The sequence below is a fragment of the Gossypium hirsutum genome, chromosome A10 (genome assembly GCF_007990345.1).
Source record: "Gossypium hirsutum isolate 1008001.06 chromosome A10, Gossypium_hirsutum_v2.1, whole genome shotgun sequence".
Classification (NCBI taxonomy): Eukaryota; Viridiplantae; Streptophyta; class Magnoliopsida; order Malvales; family Malvaceae; genus Gossypium; species Gossypium hirsutum.
Genome location: NC_053433.1, coordinates 72233816 through 72257377, shown reverse-complemented (window position 1 = coordinate 72257377; position 23562 = coordinate 72233816). Strand labels below are relative to the sequence as shown.

General features: G+C 35.1%; 1 protein-coding gene across 2 annotated transcripts; it reads right to left on the bottom strand.

Annotated features, from left to right (window-relative positions):
• Positions 1 to 2347: 2347 nt before the first annotated feature.
• LOC107915526 (small subunit processome component 20 homolog) lies at positions 2348 to 22937 on the bottom strand. Of its 2 annotated transcripts, XM_041079170.1 has the most exons (31): positions 22618 to 22937; positions 22402 to 22524; positions 21987 to 22144; positions 20779 to 20823; positions 18980 to 19058; positions 18776 to 18849; positions 17941 to 18047; positions 17373 to 17555; positions 16414 to 16617; positions 16092 to 16302; positions 15929 to 16003; positions 15490 to 15839; positions 15109 to 15301; positions 14536 to 14788; positions 14110 to 14449; positions 13753 to 13933; positions 13516 to 13656; positions 12571 to 12832; positions 11993 to 12442; positions 11259 to 11722; positions 10053 to 10189; positions 9790 to 9971; positions 9309 to 9701; positions 8687 to 8812; positions 8424 to 8489; positions 6518 to 8337; positions 6166 to 6445; positions 5121 to 5354; positions 3625 to 4209; positions 2916 to 3048; positions 2348 to 2799 (listed from the first exon to the last, which is right to left on the bottom strand). In XM_041079170.1, exons 1-31 carry the CDS (start codon positions 22684 to 22686, stop codon positions 2543 to 2545), a joined length of 8175 nt encoding a protein of 2724 aa, XP_040935104.1. In that variant the 5' UTR covers positions 22687 to 22937; the 3' UTR covers positions 2348 to 2542. The 2 variants fall into 2 exon arrangements, with proteins under 2 accessions (XP_040935104.1, XP_040935105.1); XM_041079171.1 differs by lacking the exons at positions 16414 to 16617; positions 17373 to 17555; positions 17941 to 18047; ... (4 more) ...; positions 22402 to 22524; positions 22618 to 22937 and having other exon boundaries at positions 16092 to 16123; positions 16231 to 16302.
• Between the last annotated feature and the right edge of the window lie 625 nt (positions 22938 to 23562).

The window sequence follows — 23562 nt, the reverse complement described above, 5'->3', positions numbered from 1 at the left end:
CTATTTCAATATTTTATCAAATATTATAAAATTACTACACTAAGGGCACAAATTTCCTAACAGCAAGAACTCTAGTCCCACACTAAAACTACCTCTAAGTCATATTGTACAACAACAAAAACTCTAGTATCACATGAAAAATAGCTCATAATCCAACTCATAGCAAGAAAGCTTTAGCTTTACACTAGAGTTAGCTCACAATTCTACTTCATGCAAAAAAGTTTTAGCTCATACATGCCATAGCCAACTCACAATCTTACTTCACAAGAAGAAAGTTTTGGCTCTTTCCCAAAGTTAGCTTACAGACTTGTTCCATAGCATAAACATCCTACTCCCCACAACCCAAACTCCTACTCCATAACAACAAATTCATGCTCCACATAACATAAAGTTCTACTCCATAGCAATGAAATCCTACTCCACAATGCCCAAATTCATGCTTTATAACATCGAAATCTTGCTCCAGACAACCTAAATTCCTACTTCGTAGCAAAATCTTGCTCTATGCAACCTGAAGTCTTATTTTGTAATAGCAAAATCTTGCTCCTTGTAGCCTAATATTGTTCACAGTAGCAAAATCTCGCTACTCCATATAGCTCAAACTCTTCCTCAGTAGTAGCAAAATCATGCTTCGTGCAACTCAAATTCCTACTCCATAACAATGAAATATTACTTCATATAAGCCAATTTTTTGTTTCATAGAAACAAATTCTGCTCTGTGCAACCTAAACTCTTGTTCTATAATAGAAAATTCCTACTTTATGCCATTCAAACTTATGCTTTGTAACAACCCCAAACTTGCCCCCCAAAAAGCGAAATCTCCTTATCAGTATCAAACTTGCCCCAAGCAACAAATCAAGGCTTCATAAAAGCCATAAATATGCTTAAGCAATACATTAAAGTTCCATAATAGCCAAAAATGTGCTCCAAGAGCACATTAAAGGTCCTCAACAACCCATCAACTACTGCAAATAACAAATTAAAATTTTACAAAAGCCACAAATCTACTCCCAAGTAACAAACACAAGCCTCTTGCTCAAACACACATGCACCTTCACTCTACAACACCAAGCACCCAACACAGAATCTGGCAAAGCAAACATCTTTCGAGGGATGCAACCAAGTAGATCTTCAAATACACAAAGCTTGACCAAAAACTTGACGCTCTCCATATCTTTAATCTACTCATTATGTAGTACTTTAATGTCATACTTTTTTGCTTGTTTTGGCCTTCGCCTAGTCACTTTGTAACTTGCCCCAAATCTAGGGGTACAATTGTTATGCTAAAATATAAAAAAGGTTAACTGTTAAGCATAACAAAAAGTTGTCAAAAGCTTAAACAATAATTAAGCAACCAAGCTTGTCTAGTCAAGCGCTAGCCACCAGCCAATGAGGTAGACTTAAAGAGTCATGTAGCCCTTGAGCAACCTAGAGTCATGTATTTTAAGGCAATACAATAAATACACGTTATTCCATAATAGAAGGCATCCTTTTCATCTCAACCCATTATTCATTACATGTTACCCTCCCTTCTCCTTATATTGACTTATGCATTAGATAATGTTACAAAAACACATATTCTAACACCTCGTTCATTTTTTAAGAATTTAAAAATACTGAAATCTATCTCACCTTCTTCGAATATACTTGGTCTATCACCTAAAATACATCAATCGATTATATAAAATTCATTTCTTTCTTTCCTTTCATTGACTCAATCTTCATCAATTCAAAACTGTTGAAATGTATATATTTTGCATTAATTTTTAAAAATTATCATTCTTTATATGTTGAAATATCCAATATATCCCAACTAAGATAATTGCACAATTATGGTGAATTAAAGTTATAATGAATTTATTCTAAATTAAAATTTAATTCTAAATGTGGATTACTAAAAGATGTAGTTAATTGAGGGTTGGTTTCAATGAGGGAGAGATTGATTCAACATAATATAATAACTAATGATAGTCATGAGATTAATTACCACAATAATAAAATTAAACATAGTTCTGAGTGAGATTTACGATTGAATTTAAATCCCCACACTAATAGTAAAGGTCGAAGATTAATTACAAAATCAATATTTTATTTATTATCTTTGTTCAAATTTAAAGATTAAAAATATAAAAAAAAATCTATTTGTAGAGTTTTTTAAACTCCACAAGTAAGTTTAAGGTATAATAAGTGTATTATATAATAAATATATATAAATATATGTGACACTGATCGCACCCTCAACCCACTTATGAAATCTAAAAAACACCAGACAATGTATTAAATAATTACCCTATATATATAATGTTAGAGAAAGGATCCACTTGCAAAATTCAAGTCACACAAAAGATTAACTGAACTTTACTTCTATTTGAATATTACGTAACTGTTACAAGTGAAGGCAGATTCCTCAGCAGGTGAATTTCTCAAAATTTTCTTGGGAAAAATGCAATGGCTTTCCAAGTTAATGATATCATGTGTAAATTACTATACAATGCAACTAACAAAATTTCCTACTGATTTAATGGAGAAATATGGATGGGATTTACCGCATCCATCTTTCCATTTTCATTGCCATTATCCTCCTCTTCTTGTTAGCACGATTCTTGGCTGCAATCCGCAACTTCCTCTTGGCATTGCAGACCGGGTTGATAACAGCCATGCGCTTCTCATCTCTTTTCCTTTTATCCCTCTTCGATTTTAGTTTTTTCTTGATCTCACTGTAAACTTGTGCAAATTCTTGGCTGCCTATACTGTTTCGAATACTCCCCAAAACTTCCTGTGCTAATTGCTTTAGATCATCTGTGAGACGAATGGAAAAAAGGTCAGATTAATATAAAGTATGAACATGTCATTCAAAACCAGGAAGCACCAAAGCTGTATATAACAATTCTAGCATGGCAATGTCTTCAACTCACCGGTCATAATTTTTCCGGCAAACCCTTCACAAACTTTATATAAAGGAAACATCATTAGCGACGCGTAATGTCGAGAATCATCCTGATCAATTTCTGGTAAAATTTTCTGGAAACTATAGAAGACAATCCTCATCTGCAAGCAGCATTTTAACTTGATTAGCACAATAGTCTCAATAACACAATCTTACAACCAACAAACAAATAAATAAGGGTGATAACAGTTCCAACTCAGTTTTGGAAAAAATTTACAATTAATATGCATTACTCTGGTTTTCTAAGAACTGAACTCCATATCATGGACAACAGAACCAAATTCCTTCGCTTCGGAAAGGTCTGGTTCATCAATTTTCTAAAATTTTTAAAGATTCTTTTATATAGTATTTATACTTCTTTTACTTTAATATTATAAGAAAATTTTAAAAAGTAAATAAAAATATAAGTTGGTTCAGTTTGAATGATTAGTCTTTTAACTTGTCAACCGAAGATGAATATTATTTTATTCAATATTTAATTAGTTTCTTACCTTATTATAATATCTGGACCTAAGACAAATCAAATTCAATAAAGACCGAAACAAACCAAACACTGATTCAAATCGATTTTCAGTTCTCGATTTTTTCACTCAGCACTATCAGCAAATACGGCTGAAAAGGTTTTTCAGTTGAAACAATTTTCAGGAATTCAAATAAACAGCAATACTCTAACCAACCTGAATAGCCTCCATTTGAAGAGCAAGCTTGCCCAGCTCCTTAAGCAGATTTGAGAGAAGCAGATATTGAAGGTCCTCAGAATGGTCTGCATCATTTTGGTCATCTGTGGCACCAGTAATGGACAGAAGCATCCCAGTTGCTTTCCTCGAATTAAGCAATCGAAAGGCTTTAAGAAACCGCTCCTGCTCATGCTGTTCAAAAGTAGACCAGAACTCTCTGCGGTTCACACCAGCCCACTCTTTCATCAAGGAGTTCAGACAACAAATAGAGAACACGAGATTTTTTGTAATCAAACCACTCCGGTGATTATGGTTCTTCTCATTTTTCTTCTTAGCACCAAGCTTTACATCCTTAACAGCAGCCTCATCATCATCAATAGGTCCTTTCAGTTGGCAGCAAAGAGAAGCAGCAATCATAAAAAGTCTACTTGGCTTCATAAGAAATAAAGATCCATTCGACTTCACAACACTTCCTCTTTTAGACTCATTTGCACAAGTAAAATACAAGGAGAGAAGGCGATTGGATACGTTGCGTAACCATGCATGTGGATGCAACAGCAACTCACATATCATTTCCCAAATCACCTGAAAATAAGTAGAGTAGGGGTCAAGATGGATTCAATAAAATGATCGAGTATAAAGGGGCACAGCATATCCAATCATTACAATACAAATGGGCATATTATTGTTTGATGTACAATTTCTAAAACTGCCTTTGATTCTGTTGGCATTTCCTAAACAGACTGGTTCCCATCTCATGGAAAACAGCTACGCTAATTGGACAGGAATGTGAGTCAAATACATGTGTCCGACAAAGATATATTCAATTAAAAAAAAATCCATGCACTTCAAGAGTCATCAAGGGGTCATATCCTGATACCCACGTCTACAACCATGCCAGACACGGATATTTCAAGAAATAGTAAGAAAAACATAGGAAAACGAGTATGGAGCAACTGTTGATCAGTATCATAGGTCAAGTTACTGTAATGTTTTGAACCTTGTCGTATACGTTTATAAAAGCATCACTTAGGTTTCTAAAGAACATTTCATTTTAAGTTATCCCATTATTTGAAGGGTCCTTGGAGGATATCCCATTATTTGAAGGGTCCTTGGAGGATCATATTGGCCACAAATTAGCAATACTCAGTTACCCTGTCTCTCAACATATATACAGGAGTACCACTTGCTATTCAAAAATAAATGGGCCCTAGTTTCATAGGGATAATGTTTACTCGGACTCAGGCATGTGTGGGACATAAGCATGTGTCAACCATGGATATGTTCAATTTCTTTTTTAATTTTTTTCCATGTATTTGGATGGTCCTTTAAGGGTCATATCCTCATACCCATGTTGAACACAAATACTTCAGGAAAAAAAATGAATAGCCAGAGCAACATAGATATAGAGAACATAGATAAGACAAGAAGGGTGAAAATGGAAGTCTAATCTCAATAACATTTTTACTCAACAATAAGAAACGGCCAGGCCATACCTCAAGCTCCCTTTCAAATATTAAATCATGAAAATGATGTAGCATCTTCTCCAACATAATTAGTGAATAGTATGACTCTTTCCAGAAAGGAATAGTAGCTTCATCAGGGAGATCCATCATCATGTTGGTAAAAGCATCAATAGCAGAGTGCAAAATTCTTTTAGTCACTGGCAATATGCTACTTATATGCCTCTGAAAATTTTTCTTCATGACCTCGACCAGTAATCCTAATACCTGCACAAAGACATCCAAGATCATCATAAAAGAAACATGATAAACACGGAACCTAAACTAAATATATTTATAGTTAACTTGATAGTTTTGAACTGCAGGCACTTTTCAGAGCGATATATCTATCAACATATTAATTTCATAATGACTATTACTCTCGACATCACCTGTGGAGCTTCCAAACTCCACAAGTGGAGTTGAAATTTTCTATATGTCCCTCTATTTAGCAACTATCATATTAATTTATTAATATTTTAACATACCCTAGTACAGTTTTTAATTACTCTCTAACCTGGCTACAGAGTTTTGAACTCCATTAACCGGTTCATTTTTCTTCATAATATGAATAAAAACTTAGAAGAGAACAAATTCCAACTCTATACACTGAAACCCTGATCATGAATTGGAAAGGCTCTGCAGACATTGAGCATAACAGCAGAAATAAAACCATTACTACATTCAAAGGGTTTTTTTTGGTGTCATACGGAGAAACAGCAAATTTTAGAACTGTGCCTAATATATGGTCGAGAATGCAGAAATCAATAGGAAGACAAACAAGGATAAGGATCATTTATAACGAAGATCTTCAAAGAGATGAATCATTTCTACCTACAGCAATAAATTCAGAAATCATGTCATAACATAAGAAGCAGCACATACGGTTTAGAAGGTCATACTTGCATTTCAAGAATCACCCCCCCCCCCCACAACAAAACTCCTAAAACATTTCCCACATTTTATTTAATTCTGAAACTCCAAGTACATAGCAACATTCTGAAACAAAAATCTGACAGACACCTTTAGAGAACAATACCTGTGCACCTGCACTCCACAGTTGCTGCTTCTCACCCAAATACCAGGACAGACTATACTCAAGAATGGAATTCAGTGAATGTTGGCTTATACGACCAATAAGGAGCTTTATAACAGCACCAGTCATAGAACGAACTTTATTATCTTGATCGTTAGCCAAGCACACCACCAGGTGGACAAATATGGTCTGTGACTGCTCATCAACAATGGCTTTAGGAAATTTTATCATAATTGTGTGAAGCATTTCAAGCACAGATTCTCTCCCAGTTGGATGCTGATACCTGCAAGAAAAGTAAATTGGCTGTAAGACATCAATAACTTAAAAAAAAACTCTTTAATATTTAAATACATGCCTTAGATTTGCAAGCAGGAAATCTAAATGTTGCTGCAAGCGTTTCTCTGAAAGATGATAATCAAGTAAGAACTGCAACAAGATCTGACTGCATTTCTTGCGAATTGGTTCCAGCTGACTAGTTACCATCAATTCTGCAACCTGAACTACAATATCGTAGATCTCATGAACCACTAGCTTGCGGTTAACAATTGCCTTTAGAAGTGAGAGGGCAACAAAGGAGGGATTCCTTTCAAGATCCACAAACACTGGAAACTGGACTAACATATGTAACTGATCCGAGGATAATGTGATTTTTGTGCTTCGCAGAAGTACAGTTAACAATTTTAGACACGATTCCATAAGACGATTGCCAGGATTCACAGAACCTTGTGCAATACCCAACAGTGTCACCTTCAATTTATCAGCCTGGGATTCAAGGGATGGAAGAGGCAGCCTCACCAATGGAGTAAGACATCTAAGGCATGCAGATAAAATATCTTCATATTTGGAACTCAAGCAGTTGCCAAGCAATTGGACAAATGGATCCAACATTGATAATAGTTGCTCATCATTTCTGTCCAATTTCATGCTTTTTATTCTATTTTGTAAAACCCCTAGTGCAAACGTGGTAATAAGGTGAGAACATGCAGATTTAGTTTTAAAAGCCTGGTCTGGAGAAACAATTTTCTCACTGACAACATTTCCATGTTTATTTGCTTCTGTGCCAATTGAACTCACACCGGACCCATATTCGTCATTAGTTGCATCTGTTATGAGGCCATATACAAAAACGAAGAGATCAGTCTGATTTACTGATTGATTACACTCAATTCCATCCGCAATGTGCTTTAACATATTCTCCAATTTTGATTTCACTTTTGGAGTCAGATGCTTTTGCAAGTGACTTGTAACGGGAGAAAGAAGCTTGAATGCATGGATTTTGAAAGTTATGCTTTGGGCAATCAGTTTCAAGGTTTCAAACGACTTGCACTTTCTCGTTTCTTTCATTTTAGAAGCAATCTTGTCCACCTCTTTCTCCTCAGCAACATCTCCAAGAATATCATTTTCAACCACACCAAGGAGATCTTCTAAACAATAATCCAAACTCTCATCAGAAGAACTTGAAAGGGTCTTTGACAAAAGAAAATTAAGTGTATATCCTAGAACATGCAGCTCAAATCCACGTTTCAAGGTCGCTCTCAAAACTCGAATTATAAATTGCAGGTATTCAAGTCCAAGCACCTTCAAACATTCAGCCAATGCAGATCTAGCTTCATCACGAATACTTTCTAGACGGTTCTTTAGAAAGTTCGAAATCCGATGAATGATGCTAGAAAGCTGAGACTCCATTACATCTCCCGGAAGCAACTTCAGAAGTTTCAGTGCTGCAAGACTGATACTAACATTGACATTATCAGAATCAGAACTCAATAATTTCTGTATCTTTGGCAAAACAGTTTTCTGAAGAGAAGTCTGTATCTCAGAAACCATAATAGAACTGCCACCTTTCTGCATTGCTGAAGAAACAAAACTATTGGTTTCAGAACCTAAAATGTTGTCTACGGAATTTATTGCTTCTTGACCGGAACAAAATTTTGAATAATCAAATCTGTCCAAGATAAAGCAAATTAACCGTAAGAGAACTTTCCGCTTGTCTGGATTCTTCTTCATCTCACTAAAGCAGCGAAGCAGTAATGCATAGTATGATTTCCATTCCATCTTAGCAGAAACTGAAGCAAGTGCTTGCATGCAAGCAGTTCTAATATGCTCATCCTTTCCATGTTGTAAATCAAACAACATGTTGAAAAAGAGTGGAAGGAACACTTTATTAATGATATCCTGCAAGGTGAAAAGCAGCATAGAAAGCTTTAGCACTGATTGAAAAAACTTCCCATCACTAGAAAACAAAGAGTCAAGACAGTTACCATAGACATATAGGTTTTATTGATAACATCTGCAAAGCGAGACAAAGCCTTTGCTCTCTTATGTTTCTGCACCCAAGAAAAAAGAAATTAAGAAAATATTCAAACATTCTTGTGGCTCCATTTATGTTTATAGCTTAAGCAAATTAGTTCTATTAACATTAATAAAAGCAAAAATACAGAGGCACGAGAGGGTTGTAAGATCCAATTGGAGAAAAAAGAACAAACAGAAATGGACGAAGGAGCATATAAAATAAGAACATAACCTGTAAATGAATGATATTATTGAAAAAATCTTGATCAGCATCTTCAGAGCATAAAGCTCTGAACAAATTAAGATTCTCTAACTGCGGAAGCTTTATAACCATTTCTCGCAGTAAATCAATCCATTCCTGAAACCATTCCCATCCATTAGAAAATGTACTGAATATTATGAATAGAAGCAACCGTATTTCTCTCATTTGTTTTATAGAACTTATTGAAACTATATTGCAAATATTTTTGCATATTTCTCTCTAAGCTGAGCTTGGCAACATAAAATGAACCCCTAACAAACTGGAGATGATAACAGCAAAATATACTAGCAAAGTAAAAATAGTATATGGATCCATGAGAATCCACAGAGGAAGGCAACCCCACCACACCGGGCTCCAGTGAGAAAAAAGAAGCCTCAATGCAGTGGGGTTGCTCCCCATTGAGGATAAGTATGTGCATGTGTATCACATTGGGTGTTACAACAACCAAACTGCTTCACCCAAGTTACGAGAATCTAGGATGGTCCTTATGCACATTAGTACATCTGTATATAGATTGGAGCATGTGAATTAGATGGGGTGGTTAGTAAAACATCATCTATTTCTACCAGAGGACTAAAAGTAGGCTAGATACCTTTCTCACAGAAGTTCCCCGACTAATTGCATCCCCCATATGCTTTAAAAGAAACTTGTTAATGATACGCTGAACACATGCTCGTGTCCAACAGCCTTCATCAACTGTCATAATCTCTTCAGCAGTCTCATTATGATCTGTAACTTCTTGGCCAAGAATTTTGGCAGAAAAATCTAGAAATGTAAGCAATAACCTATAAGCATGGTGCCTTAAGATTAATTCGTCTGATGACATATCATATACAGTTTGTGACAAAATAAGTAATGCATCCTCCACTGGCACAGATTGGAAGAATCCAATTCCAATTCCTTCATATGCCTGTCCTATAGTGTCATAATCAAGCTCATCCAACTCAAAAGCTGAGGTTGCATTTAATTGTCTGACATGTCTAGCCTGCATTTTAATCACCAGAATTAAAACTTAACAATATTTATAGAACAAAGGAACTCCAAAATTATAAGAAAAAAGAGGCAAACATTACCACCACAAGTACAGACGAATTAGTTCTAGCAAGTGCTTCAAGAAGATTGCAAATTAACACTCGAATATCCAATTTAGCATAAACAAGAAGTGGAGCAACTGCATTAAGGATTTCAGGGGTTCTCTCATTCCCTAGCACAGGAATGATATCTTGAATGACTTGTATGGCTTTGAGACAGATGTCTGCAACAATAAAAAATGCGTTAATACAACAAAGGAAGAGAGTAAATTGTATCTAAGATACTAATTCTAAAACATTCTTACCAGAACCTTGAACTCTTTTTGATAAGAAAGGGAGCAAGATATCAACAAATTTCATTGCCAGCAATGGATTTCTGATGTACTTCAACAGCAATTTGAAAATTCTGATTTCTGTTTCCCCGGGACATCTGACCAATTTTCTGTAACAGCGAAAAGAATGGATCAAAGAATAATCCAGAGTTGACATTTTCCATCCCCTAAGAACTTCGAAATTGAAAGCAAACAACTCGAGTATATATGAATCATTAATGCAGAAACCATAAAAGGGGAACTCAGAATGAAAAAAGGCACAAAAGATTCATATATTGAGAAAAGAAAACAAAATTTTCATAGCACCTGATACAGATCAAAATAAAAAGAACAAATTATTAGTTACAACAGAAAGAGGTTTTTGTTACCAATGCGGTCTTAAGGTCTCGAGCAAAGAAGACAAAAGATAGTTGTCTTAGTTTACTAGTTAACTGACATTTTCTGTTATGCTCAATATCTACACAATCTATATGTGCCCTCCTATGGACTTCAACTTCAATTCTGGGGGTAAAAAGGTTCAAAATTTTGGACTTGAATGTTGAAACTAGGAACTAGTTTTTGTTTTCACACCAAGAATAGGTAAGGCCGCCCCATGTTTCTCATTGGTCCTGTGACAGGCCTTAAATGGAACTGATTTAAAGATTACCATACTTGGAAATCCCCTTCCCTCTCCGCCTCCTCCCCCCCTCCCCCAAACAGATGTCTCTAATTGCCAATTATCTTTATTTCCTTTTAAATGCCATTCCCCCAGACCACATGACTATTTATCTCTAAAATTAATCTGCCCCAAGTGAACAGCATTCCACTGAAGGCACCAAAGAACTGAATAAATGTTCAAATCACTGACACTTCTTTGAAGATTCCATTGATGATTATGAGGAAACTTCTAATTTATACAATATCAGCAGATTGATTAACCAGTATGAAAATGGATAAACAATAATGTGTAGCAGAAGGGAAAGCAAAGAAAAACAACTAAAAACAAAAAGGACACTAACAAAGTAACTAACTATTAATTTCACATCTATTTAAACCAGTTGGTTCAAGAAAGATCTATATTTCATATATATAGAATATTACACATGATACGGCCATTAGTCCATCCCTTATATTATTCTATAGTCGACAGATATCAGCACACTTTTGCAAATGTATTACAGGTAAATGAATCGCTCGTACCTCTTGGATGCTTTATCACTCTGAAAAAGATGATGCAAGCTGCAGACAAGTGCTTCTAGGTTTGGACATATCAAACTCTTTATAGGACTGTTTTCTTCATCCAACTCACAATCAAGATCAAGCAGGTTTGAAATAAACTTCAGAACACAAGAAACAATAGCTTCTGAAGCAGTTGGAACAGTTAGAATTGAAAATATATCTGGAACAAGATTCCTTTCCCTACAAAGTAGGGACACAAGTTGCAGGCTCTGACTCATAGCCAAAAAGCAAGAGAACAAGGAACTTGGTTTTTCACTACTAGAACCCTCCTGCTTGAAGGCATAAATTAAGGGTTTCAAAGATGTAAAAAACAGGTCCCAGAATTCAGTACCAAAATCATGGTCCTCATATTTATTGAGAACAAGAGAAACAATTTTCAAACATAGAGACCTCAAATCTTTGAACTGCTTGATGCCCGTCCCAATCTGAGAAAGAAATAATTACTGTCATCAAAGCTTAATTTTCTCACTAAAGAATCTGATTATTTTGAAAAGTTTGTTAGAAATCAAAGGAGGAAAAAAGAAAACAATGCAGTATGCTGTTACATTATTAATGGAATTCTAAAGTTCAACTACAAATAGTTTGTTAACTTTTTTGAAATTAAAAGGGATAATAAAATATTCAAAAAGAGGAACAGCAATTGATCAAATTTAAGAAAAGGAATCTTTTTTCCTCAACATAACCGGAAATGTTACCTTCACATGGTTTGCCGCTGCACTGTCTTTGTCATCAGAGATCATCTCAGCATCAGGATGATCACGTACAGGAGAGGATTCAGCAACCTTGGCAGTGTCTATGTTAGAACTGCAGCTTGCTAATACCCGAACAACACATCCCATTAATAGATCAAGAAAAGGTCTGACACGAAATTCATCAAAAACACCCATAATATCCTCAATTACATGCAGAAAACCATATCTTTTCTTCCAGGAAAGGGCTGTTATATTTTCCACGGTGAAGTATTTCAGAAAATTTAGGGAGTGAAACTCATCGATAGGGTTTGAATACAAATTAGAAGCATAACCATCTTCATTTGGTATAATTTGCAAGGGTTTCAATAACAAGGCAAAGAAAAGATGGAGCTCATTAGAATCCAGTTGAGCTATGAAACCAAGAACTGCCTTTCGAAGATGTACACTTGCATTCTGTCAAAATTAGGTCACACAATTAACATTGGCGATAAGAATTGACACATCATAGTAAAAAAATTAGATAGAATTTAAACCCATCGACTGAAAGGTTAGGGGACAAAAGATTTAGATGATGAGCATACCTTTCGTGAAGCAAGCGTTTTCAAGTTTCTGATTTTCGGGATCAGGAGGCGAACAACTAAAGGCACCAGATGAACCCTATGAACTTCCTCAATTAAACCGGCTTCTTTAGATAAACTCCATGTTGTCAGCTCTTCTCTCAGATATTTTGAATTGATTAGATTTTTAAGATGCTGGTCATATGGGAGTAAGAAGTCATCTTTCCACAATAAAAGGCAATCAAGAACCCTTGCCTGTATGTCAGCATCATTGTCATCTAGCAGCCTGATAAATAAAAAGAAACAAAATCCATTAAACGACTATGAAACATCCGAACTTGAGTCAGTGGTTTGCATGTTATTTGAATGAAAGCATCAATTTTACATTGTTTATTGTAAATTATCATATTAAAAATACTTCACTATTGCTATGTCCTAACATACCATATTCTAATTTTTGAAATTCAGTTTGTGTCCACGCCATATCCATATTTTGTGTCTGTGCTTACTACATCTCTTCCCTTCCTTTACTTTTATTATTTCGTTCTCTCTCTGTCCTTTTTCTTTCCTCTCTCTGAAACTTTCATCTCTTTCTCAATTTCAAATTTCACACTATTCTTTCAAGTTGTTCCTCTCAATCTGTCTTTCTTAATAACTGTTTACAGTAATTTAATGTTTAATTCATGATTAGGTGTGCTTTGGATCTAAGTTGGTTTCATCCAAACGCAGGTCCTCAAGCAAGAGGACAATTTCCTTAAGGCCAAAATCTCCTAGAAATGATCTCTAATCTTTGTAAGTATCTTTTTTCTGATCTGTGAATCGACTCATCTGAACTAGCATATTCATGTTGTGTTGTGTTGTGTAATGTTGACATAGGTATGTTGCCTTCAACTATCAAGTCCATGCACCAGAGGTGACAACTAACATAACAAAAAGGAAGCAAGAGATGAGACAATATAAAGCACTGACCTACTTTGCAGAACATCTTTTAGAAATTGACTTCGATAGAATGCTCTGGGGTTCCTCATCAGTTTTAACAAGCCTAGCCATTCTTTTAGGATACCCTTCCACTCTTTCCCTTCATAAATGTCTGAATTGAATGAACCCGGGCTGCAATCCCAATGAGAAAATATATCAACTCCTATAAGCTTATTTGCGTTGATGCTTTACATGATAAGAAAAAAAATCAGTGAAGAAGATGACTACCTCACAAGACTATCACTATCATAGCCCAAAAACCTTAAAAATAGGGGTATAATTTGACGGGATCGAGATTCAGCAACAGAAGGAATCTTTTGCAAAGATTGGAGCAACAAGGACAAAACTGCTGTGCCTGGTGTGTTATCAGATGCAGGATTCACAAACAAATCGAATCGCCTTACAAGATCTGACCATAAAAACCAGGGAGAAATTAAAAATCCAAATGATATATAATGAAAATCAAAATTGATCAAATGGCATATCCTAGACCATGTTTTCAATCATGAAATTTACAACTGAAAAGATATAAAATCAAATGACAAATAGAAATCAATCATATAGCAGAAACATATCTTCACATACCACTAGATGAGTCAGATAAATTTCCATTATCTCTGTCATGTTGAACATCAGGTGCTTGTACCAGGGACTGACAATGGTCAAAATAAGAAATAAATTTATCCCAGACTAGTCCAGTGTGCTTGCTAATTAGAACTGCAAGGCACTCAGAAGCCGCATCCCATAGATAGCTAAAACGATTATGGAAGATGCCAATTATCCCGTTCAAAACGAGAGGTACATATGTTTCAGGTATCCTTCCAGCAGAGAGGCCCATCTGTATTTTAGATATCAGTAAGGTAACCTTCCTGCTGGTAGAAATTGAAAGAGGAGTAGCCTCAATAGACATTAAGAGCTGAAGAACCTGTTTCAAAATGAAATGTATTCGTATCAGTTATCCAATAAGTGCAGGCGACAAAGAATAAAAGCAGCAGAACATAGCGCACATACATTGCTTTCATCAGTATCAATAATACCAGCCTGAGAAACCTCTGTCTTCATTTTCTTCTCAGCATGCTGATCCTTAGCAGAAGTTTCACAATTGAGAGGCTCGTAATGGCACAGAATTCTTAGAGTAGGAAGACGAATTCCTTTATCTGGGTGGCACAAACTATCAGCAAATATGCCAACTGCATCCACCATATTCTCCCCTTTAAGCAAGGGATGACATGTTTCCTTGCTGCTATCAGCTTGCAATGCAGGCCTACATTTGTACGATATTCTCAGACATAACCAGTGATCAACATGCACAACAGATTTACATGATCAGAAAGAGCATGGCTGACTGTTCTTTAAGAATAAAATAAACAAGACCAGAATGATCATGCTTCATGAGTGCATGTGTTCTATCTGCGTTTGGAAATTTGTTCAAGGTCAGTGGGAAAGGGGGAGCTCACCAGATGGGCCTTGACCCCACTAGAGAGAGAGAACTACTCAACCTGGGTTATTTTCAAAAATGCATGTATATGTATGTATATATATATAAAAAGACAGAGAGATAGAAAGAAAGAAATGACAACATACCCATTCACATTATCCAAGTAATCAGCGACAGCAAATAGTACTTGAGAGGATGATTTGCAGGCCTTGGAAAGGTCCAAAACTTTGCTAATTTCTCCAAATCCAACCTTTTTTACATTATGCCATTTATTATGAGAACCTAAAGCAGCACCAACTAGGCTCTCCCAAGTGTGTTTGGAAACTCCTGCAATACTTTCTGAAAGAATAGGACAAAACGAAAAGAAAAAAAAACACCATTAGAAGATACTACAAACAGATTGAAGAATGATAAAATTACAGATGTGGATTTCTGAACAACTCAGAGATATGTATTCCAGACAACAAGAGACAACAATGCTTCAGAGTACACACAAGAAAAGAAAGATGAAAGGCAAGATTAGTTACCATCCTCAATCACCAGAAGCCGCTGCAGTGCATCTATTAACTCTATCAGGGCAGATTCACTCGCTCGGACATCAAACATATATGGATAGCAGCTTATAATTCCCCACAAGATAGCCAACTTGGCCTCATCAATTTGAGCAGTTAATGGATTACCAATTGCAATGTCATTTATAAGCTTGATCCAGTTACTGATAACCCCTTGCATATAATCACATATCTTCGAAAGTCTCCCTTCGGACATCTCATCTAAGCATTTAGTGCTTTGAGGATGCAGTTGCAGTCTCTCAAAGAAAGACAGCAACAGGAATAAAACTTCTTCTTGTGAAGATTCTACCAGATCATTCATAGCACTGAAAATTCAAGTGCAAAATTTCAATAACTGCAGCTAAAGCGGAAAGAGTGAAGGAAGACCCAACTGCAATTTAGATGTCAATATTACCTTAAAGCATAATCTTTGAAAAAATATATTACACATGGGTCCCTCAGCAGTAGTTCTCTGAGAAAAGTCAACAAACTGAAATGCAAACAACAGCATGTCAAGAAGATAAACGGAGCTAAGCTGAAAGATGGGGCATTCAGACTGACTCTAGAAAAGACAATACCTTGAGTTTCTTAACTCAAATATAGGAGCCCACTGCAACAAACAGCCAGAGATGGTAGACAAATTATTAGAACCGTGGAGTCCATCAAGAATGTGTAGCACTAGTTGCAGAACTTTATCAACAACATCAGATAAACTACCATTTCCTTGGCTAGAAGGGAATATAACTTTCGGCACCAAGGACTCTACAACTTCAAGCATTCGTCGATAGTCTGCACAGCACTATAACAATTAGAATTGGCAGTAAAAGGTAAAGAATGACAGAAACAATATCAAACATAAAAAAGAAAGAAGCCAGTATATGAAGACCATTATCAACTCACCCAAAATACTACGCCCACTATTAACCTGAAGAGAAGATATTAGCAGCGATAAAAGACGACCTAGATGCAAGCAAGACCCGTGAGCTAGAGTCTCGCTTATTTCCTGATACAAGCACTCCCACATTAGATTTAACTCCTTGGCTTCTAGCTCCTCAGTTAATTTTTGAAAGGAAGTAATCACAACTTCAAGAATAGCATCTGAGCCTGCAAGAGGAAATGCACACCCTAAGCATCAAATAAAACTAGATGAATAGGAAAACTACCTACTAAGCAACAGCCTCTACAAACAAGACAAACCATGCTACAACCAAACTAAGCTAAAAGAATATGGCACTTAATAAAGACCAACCAGAACCAAAAAAGGATATCAGGAAGTCAACAAAAGTCAGTAAGCCAAAGCAACTTGACTTTAAAAGTTAATGCATCCCACAAAGAAAGTGCATAAGTATATCAGATTTATTCAACCATAAATATGTAGCTTGGATAGAAGGGTGAGCTAACAAAGTGAACAGAACATTGCTTTTAACTTTTGAAGCTCACATCTTGTAATTACTTTGTCTTCACAAAGGCATAAGGATAATAAACTGGAAGACACCACCCAATGTAAAGGTGCCTTTATTACAATGACCTACTTTCACTTAAAAAACCATAATTACAACAACTATTGACAGACGAACAAATTTAAACAACTCAAATCCATCTATAGATGAAATGTCTAATAAAAACAAAAACTTGATGATTATCTTCTTGTTGTTATACTATTTTAGTCCCACACACCCCCCCCCAAAAAAAAAAAACCAATTTATATATCTGCAATGTTTTTCATCATAGAAGCGTTAGGCCCTAACGCCAACAAAGCAACAAGATGATCAGTAACTCATCTACAGGAAAATGCCATAAACACACATGTTAATAGTCTATGCTCTATAGAAAAGCATTATCAGTAAGAAATGAAATACCTTCAGGAAACTTATCACCAATAGCAAATATTGAATTATCCACCAATAATCGCAAAACTCTCTGTGCTCCAGAATGGAACCTTGATGAGGTTCCTAACATAATATAACATAACAAAGCACTAACTCCAGATTTCCGGATAGGTAATGGTTTCTTCACAACTTCAAACATGGTCTTCCTAATACCTGTTTTAAATCAAAATTTAGAAAAATATAAGCCACCATAACAAATAGAAAACCAAAATCTGATTCAACATAGAAACGATTTAAAAACAATAAACGTGTGTAACTAGCCAAAACGCAAAACAGAATAACCAAAATCTCAGATATCAAAAAGGAATTTTGGTGGCAGATTTACCATTTTTTTCATATGGAAGAGAGAGAGAGAGAGAGAGAGAGAGAGAGAGAGAGAGAGTTCCAAAATGCTTTAGGCCTTAGAACTATTAATTTAAGCAAAATGTACTCCAAACTGGAAATAAATTACTGAGAGAAAAAAAAATCAAAACAAGTTCTAAGGATCAAAAAAATAGGAAATTGTGAAACAGGTTTTAAATCATAAACAGCTGATAACCTTTTATAAGTTGCTCAACAGGTGCATTCCGCAGCAAGAATGATGTAGCCTCTGCCATAAACTCTTGGACGTGATCCTTTGGGTAATACCTCAACCTCACAGTAACCCTTCCATACAATGAAGAAAGAGCATAAGCCACATAGATTGCAACAAACATTTCATTTTTTATAATTGATTGCAGTCTAGAAAACAAAATCTCCCATTATATTCATTTGTCAAACTCAAGGAAGAAATTGTTAATGGGTAAGTTGTCAAGATAGAATGCAACATCAAAAGCAATATATAACCATATCATATAGAGAGAAACTCAAAAGATAACATTCAGCATAGTGAAAACATAAATATCTTTTAAGAATTCAACACTTCCCTCAGTACTGTGATGAAGCCTTAAAAACCTTTGACACATTAAGTGAGAGCCCTTCCACACAGGACTCTCGGATCAATATGACCGACTTTTGTCTATGTTCAACCAGTCGGTCTCACAGTCAAGCAGGCTTACACTATTACGCTCACAGGCAGAATCTTAGCTTGAGCCTACCTTTGCACACCTCCATTACTCTTTAGGAGGCAATTATCTTAAACCATCTTCTAACCCCAACCATCAGCAAGACTTGATTTATTTTCCCCATTAAGGATGAAACCATATTTTCTAAGGTACTTTCCAATGGTAGAAAATTCCTTAATAAAATATTCTTCTCTCCTAACCCAGAAAAAATACAAGGGGAAAAAAAAGCTTTCGCTTCCAAAGAAACTTGAATCAAAAAGAACCATCCAACTACATGAGCTACCTATTTATAGTACATTCTTTGAAAAAGGAAGTCAAGAAAACACTCACTTGAGAACATGTATGACATCCCGTATAAGATACTTCTGCAAATACATCATAATGTATGACCATGAAGTAAAAATCTGCATGAAAAGGATGTGGAGGTAAGAGTAAAACAACAATTACCAAGATTAAGGCCAGCATCGAACAAGAAACACAATACTAACACATGAATGACTATTCAGATGAGAAAAAAGAGAATATAGCCCAAACCTGCTCAAGGATATCTGGCTCCCTATCTGCACCACTTTTGAGGAGAGATACTAAGGAATCAACAATCCTAGGCAGAAATCTGACCAATAAAATATGCAAATCAGTCCTGTATGCATCTAAGATGATTCAAAATGAAAATTAAAAAAATCTATAACAAGCAACAATAGCAATAGTAAATAACTATAAAAAAAAATAACAATTGCTGAACTATCTGCCAACAGTTTAAAAGTGACCAGCAAAGTTAAAAAAGATTCCAACTTTGAGAACTGAAGTAGAATTGAAAACACAACTAGCCTTCAGAATCACATGTTAGCGTCATACAAAATGCTCCTATTGCTAACCTTTTAGGTGTCAAAGTGGCAAACACAAATAACAAGCACAAACCAATCTTTAGACCTGTTCATGGTTCGGAATACCGTCCGTCCGAAATTTGAGAGGGTTTGGGCAAAATCATTAGGCTGAAAAATGGGCTTGGGCAAAAATTATTAAGCCCGAAACATGGGCTTGGGAAAAAAAATTAGGCCAAGCTCAGGTTTGAACATTTAAGGCCCAAACCCAGCCCGTCCCATCCCATTTTTAAGTTTATAATACTTTATATTATGTTATTTTTATATATTGTGTAATTTATAACACAAAAAAAATAAACTTATACTAAACAGATAATACTACTCTAATGTAAACATTAAAATAATGTTAAGATGACCATATAAAAAATTTCAATAAAAAAATATATAAATTTATTAAATATTGAAATAAAATAAATATTTTAAGAAAAATTAAAAATAATATGGGAGGGCCTAAAATGGGCTTGGGATAGTCTTTTGCAAATATGAGCAGGTTTGGACAAAATTTTAAGCCCACATATTTCGAGCTGGCCCAAGCTTGGGTAAGCATAAAGTATGTTAATATCATGCTTAGGCCCAACCCAAACCTAGCCCAACCCAAACCATGAACACCTCTACCAGTCTTACATCTCTATCCCTTCTCGCTACTTCAAATCATGAAACCACCCAGTGGCATTGTCTTTGCCACTTAGATCTCTTGAGGTTCTTTGGTTAATAAGTTAAAAATATTTTAATTAGATGAAAATTCCTATAATATCAGCATTTTCTCCTTTAACAAAATAAACAACCAAACCCCCTACTCTTAACAGAAGAAACCTGTAGTGACATAAATGTTAAAAATAAACAAGTAAAAGCCAAATTATTTCCTAAAAAATAGATCCAAGATTATCCCTAGCAGTGCATGCCACTACCTATTACTAAAGAAGAAAAAACCATCTTGCAGTTGTAGATAGCCCTTGGTTGCATGAATTTACATCTCTGCTATATGCACCACTACAGCTTGATGCTGTAAACATCAGCAATAAAATACAATGGCTTCCTCGCCACATCAGGATGAAGCTCCTTAGACAAAACTCCTCTCTCCAAAACAGACCAGATGTTGACATAACCAAAAAACTCTTGCTCTTCTATTAATTGTATTTGTTCCACTTGATTTCTAAACTATGTGCTAACCCAGAAACATCAATGCATAAAACTTGATACCATAGAGTAATATATCAAAACTGTATCAAGCCCATGACCCACCCATGTATATGATATCTACTCTGTGCATTACCTCTAGCATAGCCATAAAATGACCTACGAGAGCAACTATAAGCATCAGGCAACTATCTATGGCAAGTTCAATTTATATAGCAGTGATATGCAATTACAAAACATGCAGCACTCCTTTGTTTATTATTCAATCAAAAGGGAGGGCAAAGATGCATTTGATCAAAGGAAGAATAGACTCACAAAAGAAAATCTTTGAGAAGATCTCTGGAGAAGGCTGCCAACAATCTGCACAAGTTAAAAATTTTGTTATCTCAAACTAGTAGAGAATGGAAGCACCAGGTAAAGCAGATGAAACCAAAACATCAATACCAAGCACCAATAATACAAATCATAAGACATTTTCCTTTAACCATAAACAACAAAATAGATGCCAGTAATATAACTGAGAATGCTCTAACATTATAGCAGCATGATTATTTCCCAAGTGAAATTATTAAGGATGCAATTCAGGAATCAAAAAGGGTAACCAAGTACAGAGTTTGGCAACCAGATACATCCAATATTGTCAAGTGTCAAAGCGCATTAGGTGCTAGAACCTTTATGTTGCCTGAGCCACAAGGCACAAATGAAGCACTTGCTTAAGCAACCTAAGCAATATGTATATGCGCCTGTTTTTCTATGTATGCCTGTGTATACATATAAATAAGCTAAAGATACATCAATTTAAGGGCCAATATGCATGATTTTCATGTGGTTCAATATCTGTTGTTGAATACTCGGACACTGAGAAGAAAAAAGTCCCTATTACCCCTCTCTTACTAGTAGAGTACAGTCGATGAAGAAAAAAAAGCAAATAAATGATACTAAAGAGAAATTCAGTCAGGCAAGCTATTTTAGCGTGTATCGCCTTACAAAAAGAACAAGGCACACCAGATGTGTGCCTTGTCAAATGCAACTTGCTCAAACGAGTCTAAGATGTTTTTATTGTCTGGTACAGGCACAACTAAACAACACTAGATACACCAGCAGACGAACTCAACTAAAAAGAAGTGGAAGTGAAAGCTGTTGCAAGGCAACCCAAAACTCAAGTAATTATTGAACTCAAGTAATTATTGAACCATCAAGCAGATGCCATAAATTTTCACAGCAATATGAGCTTATTCTATTTTTTTTTGTTTAAGACAGGATATAACATGTTATCGGCAAACTTTGCCACTGAGGCAGTCCTTTTTTTATGCTAGATCAATATTCTCTACAGTACTGTTGCACTAATAAAATTTAGAGAGTTAATTTGATGAGATTACAGAAAAGATTTTATGGCTATTTATCTCTTCCAACACACAACTGATTTGTCAGCCATTTTATTTGAAGGAAACATTACAAAAAACCGCAACCAAGCTTATAGCAAACCAAAGGATAAAACTTAATCAAACATTAAACTTGCACACCTGAGTATAGGCTCGAGAGATAATCTCGCTTTCATTTGTAAGCGGGATATAAGTTTATCAAATATCAAGTCCTTGTGCAAGAGTACCGAGGGTAAGGTCTGTACAAGAGGCATCGTTTCCACATAAAATGAAATGAAATCCTCTGCTGTATTCAATTCCTGCATTAAATACAAAAAAAAAATGAAGAACAATGAAAGCAAAGAAAAATTAAAGACCGCCTAAAATAAAATTGTAATAGACCGTGTTAAAGAGCCAATTTCCACTGTTTCGGAAGTGATAATCCAAGAAGGCTCCCAAAAAAGCAATGAAGTAGCTAATTGAATTCAATTCTTAAAATATATATATAAAAAAAAGGGTTTTAACAAGGTAAAGAAGTTAAAAAGAAAAAAAAAAGTTTATGAAATTAAACAAATACCCTCCACTCGATAAGGCAATCACAAAGGAAAGTTGAACCTTGAGAGGGCTCTGACTTGATTTTTTCTAGGCTTCTAAATACATTAATATCAATATCATCTATTCTCTGAGAGAAAGTCTTGAACTGCAATTAACATAAAGAAAGAAACAAAGTAAGAGTTCGAAAAGGAACTGAAAGGGAAAAAAAAGGGAAAGAGAAAGAGATTAAAGATCATACAACAAAGCGCCTACGACCCTCAGATTTATTGAGCGACTTGACAGCTTGAGCATGCGAGGGTGTTGCCATTGAAGATACAAATGGAAAAGAAAAAAAAAGATGTTGGTTTCTTTGTCTGAATAAGATAATCAAGGGTTTTCCAGAGAAAAATTAGAACTTGTGCTGTTGTGCTGTTCGTCTTTGCAGGGTTTTACAAGGGTTTAACAGAACTGTCCTCTCCTCTGTTTATTTTCTTTCTTTTGAGCAAACGAGGCCGCCGCTTCTTCGAGTCTCAGAAAACCTAGTCACGAACCAGCGCCAGTTTTTTAAAGTAATGTTCCGCCTATTTTCTTCATAAATTGAATTTATTAAAACAGATTTAAATTATTATCTCAACCTATATAACTTACACTGTTTTTATATGAAATCAATAACATCTCTTTCAAACTTTAAACACATTTCTATTCAAACTTTCTTTAAAAATTACACTCAATCAATTGGATAGTTAAATTTTAAAAATAAAAAAAAAAATATTTTTAAACTTTTCCAAATACAGTAACTAGGTCTTCACTTTTTTACCACTCAATTGAGTATTTTAAATTCTCAATATGCATCAAAAAAATATTTTGAACTTAAATTTTAAAAATTGACCCTTAATTGTCTTTAATTTTTTTCAAGCCATTTGTGTCACAATCATAATATGATATGTGGCAAAAAAAATATAAAAATTATAAAAATTATTAAATTTTAATAAAAGTTATTTAAATTTTATTAAAAAATATAAAATGTATCAAAAAGGCTCTTTAATCATTTAACTTTAACTGTTGTCTGTTAAAGTTAACCACCCTCAACTTTTTACAATTAAAGCAATCACGTACCGTAACACAACATGACATGTGGCGAAAAATAATAAAAATAAAAATCAATAAAAGTCATAAAAAATTATAAAATACTTCTTTTGGTACT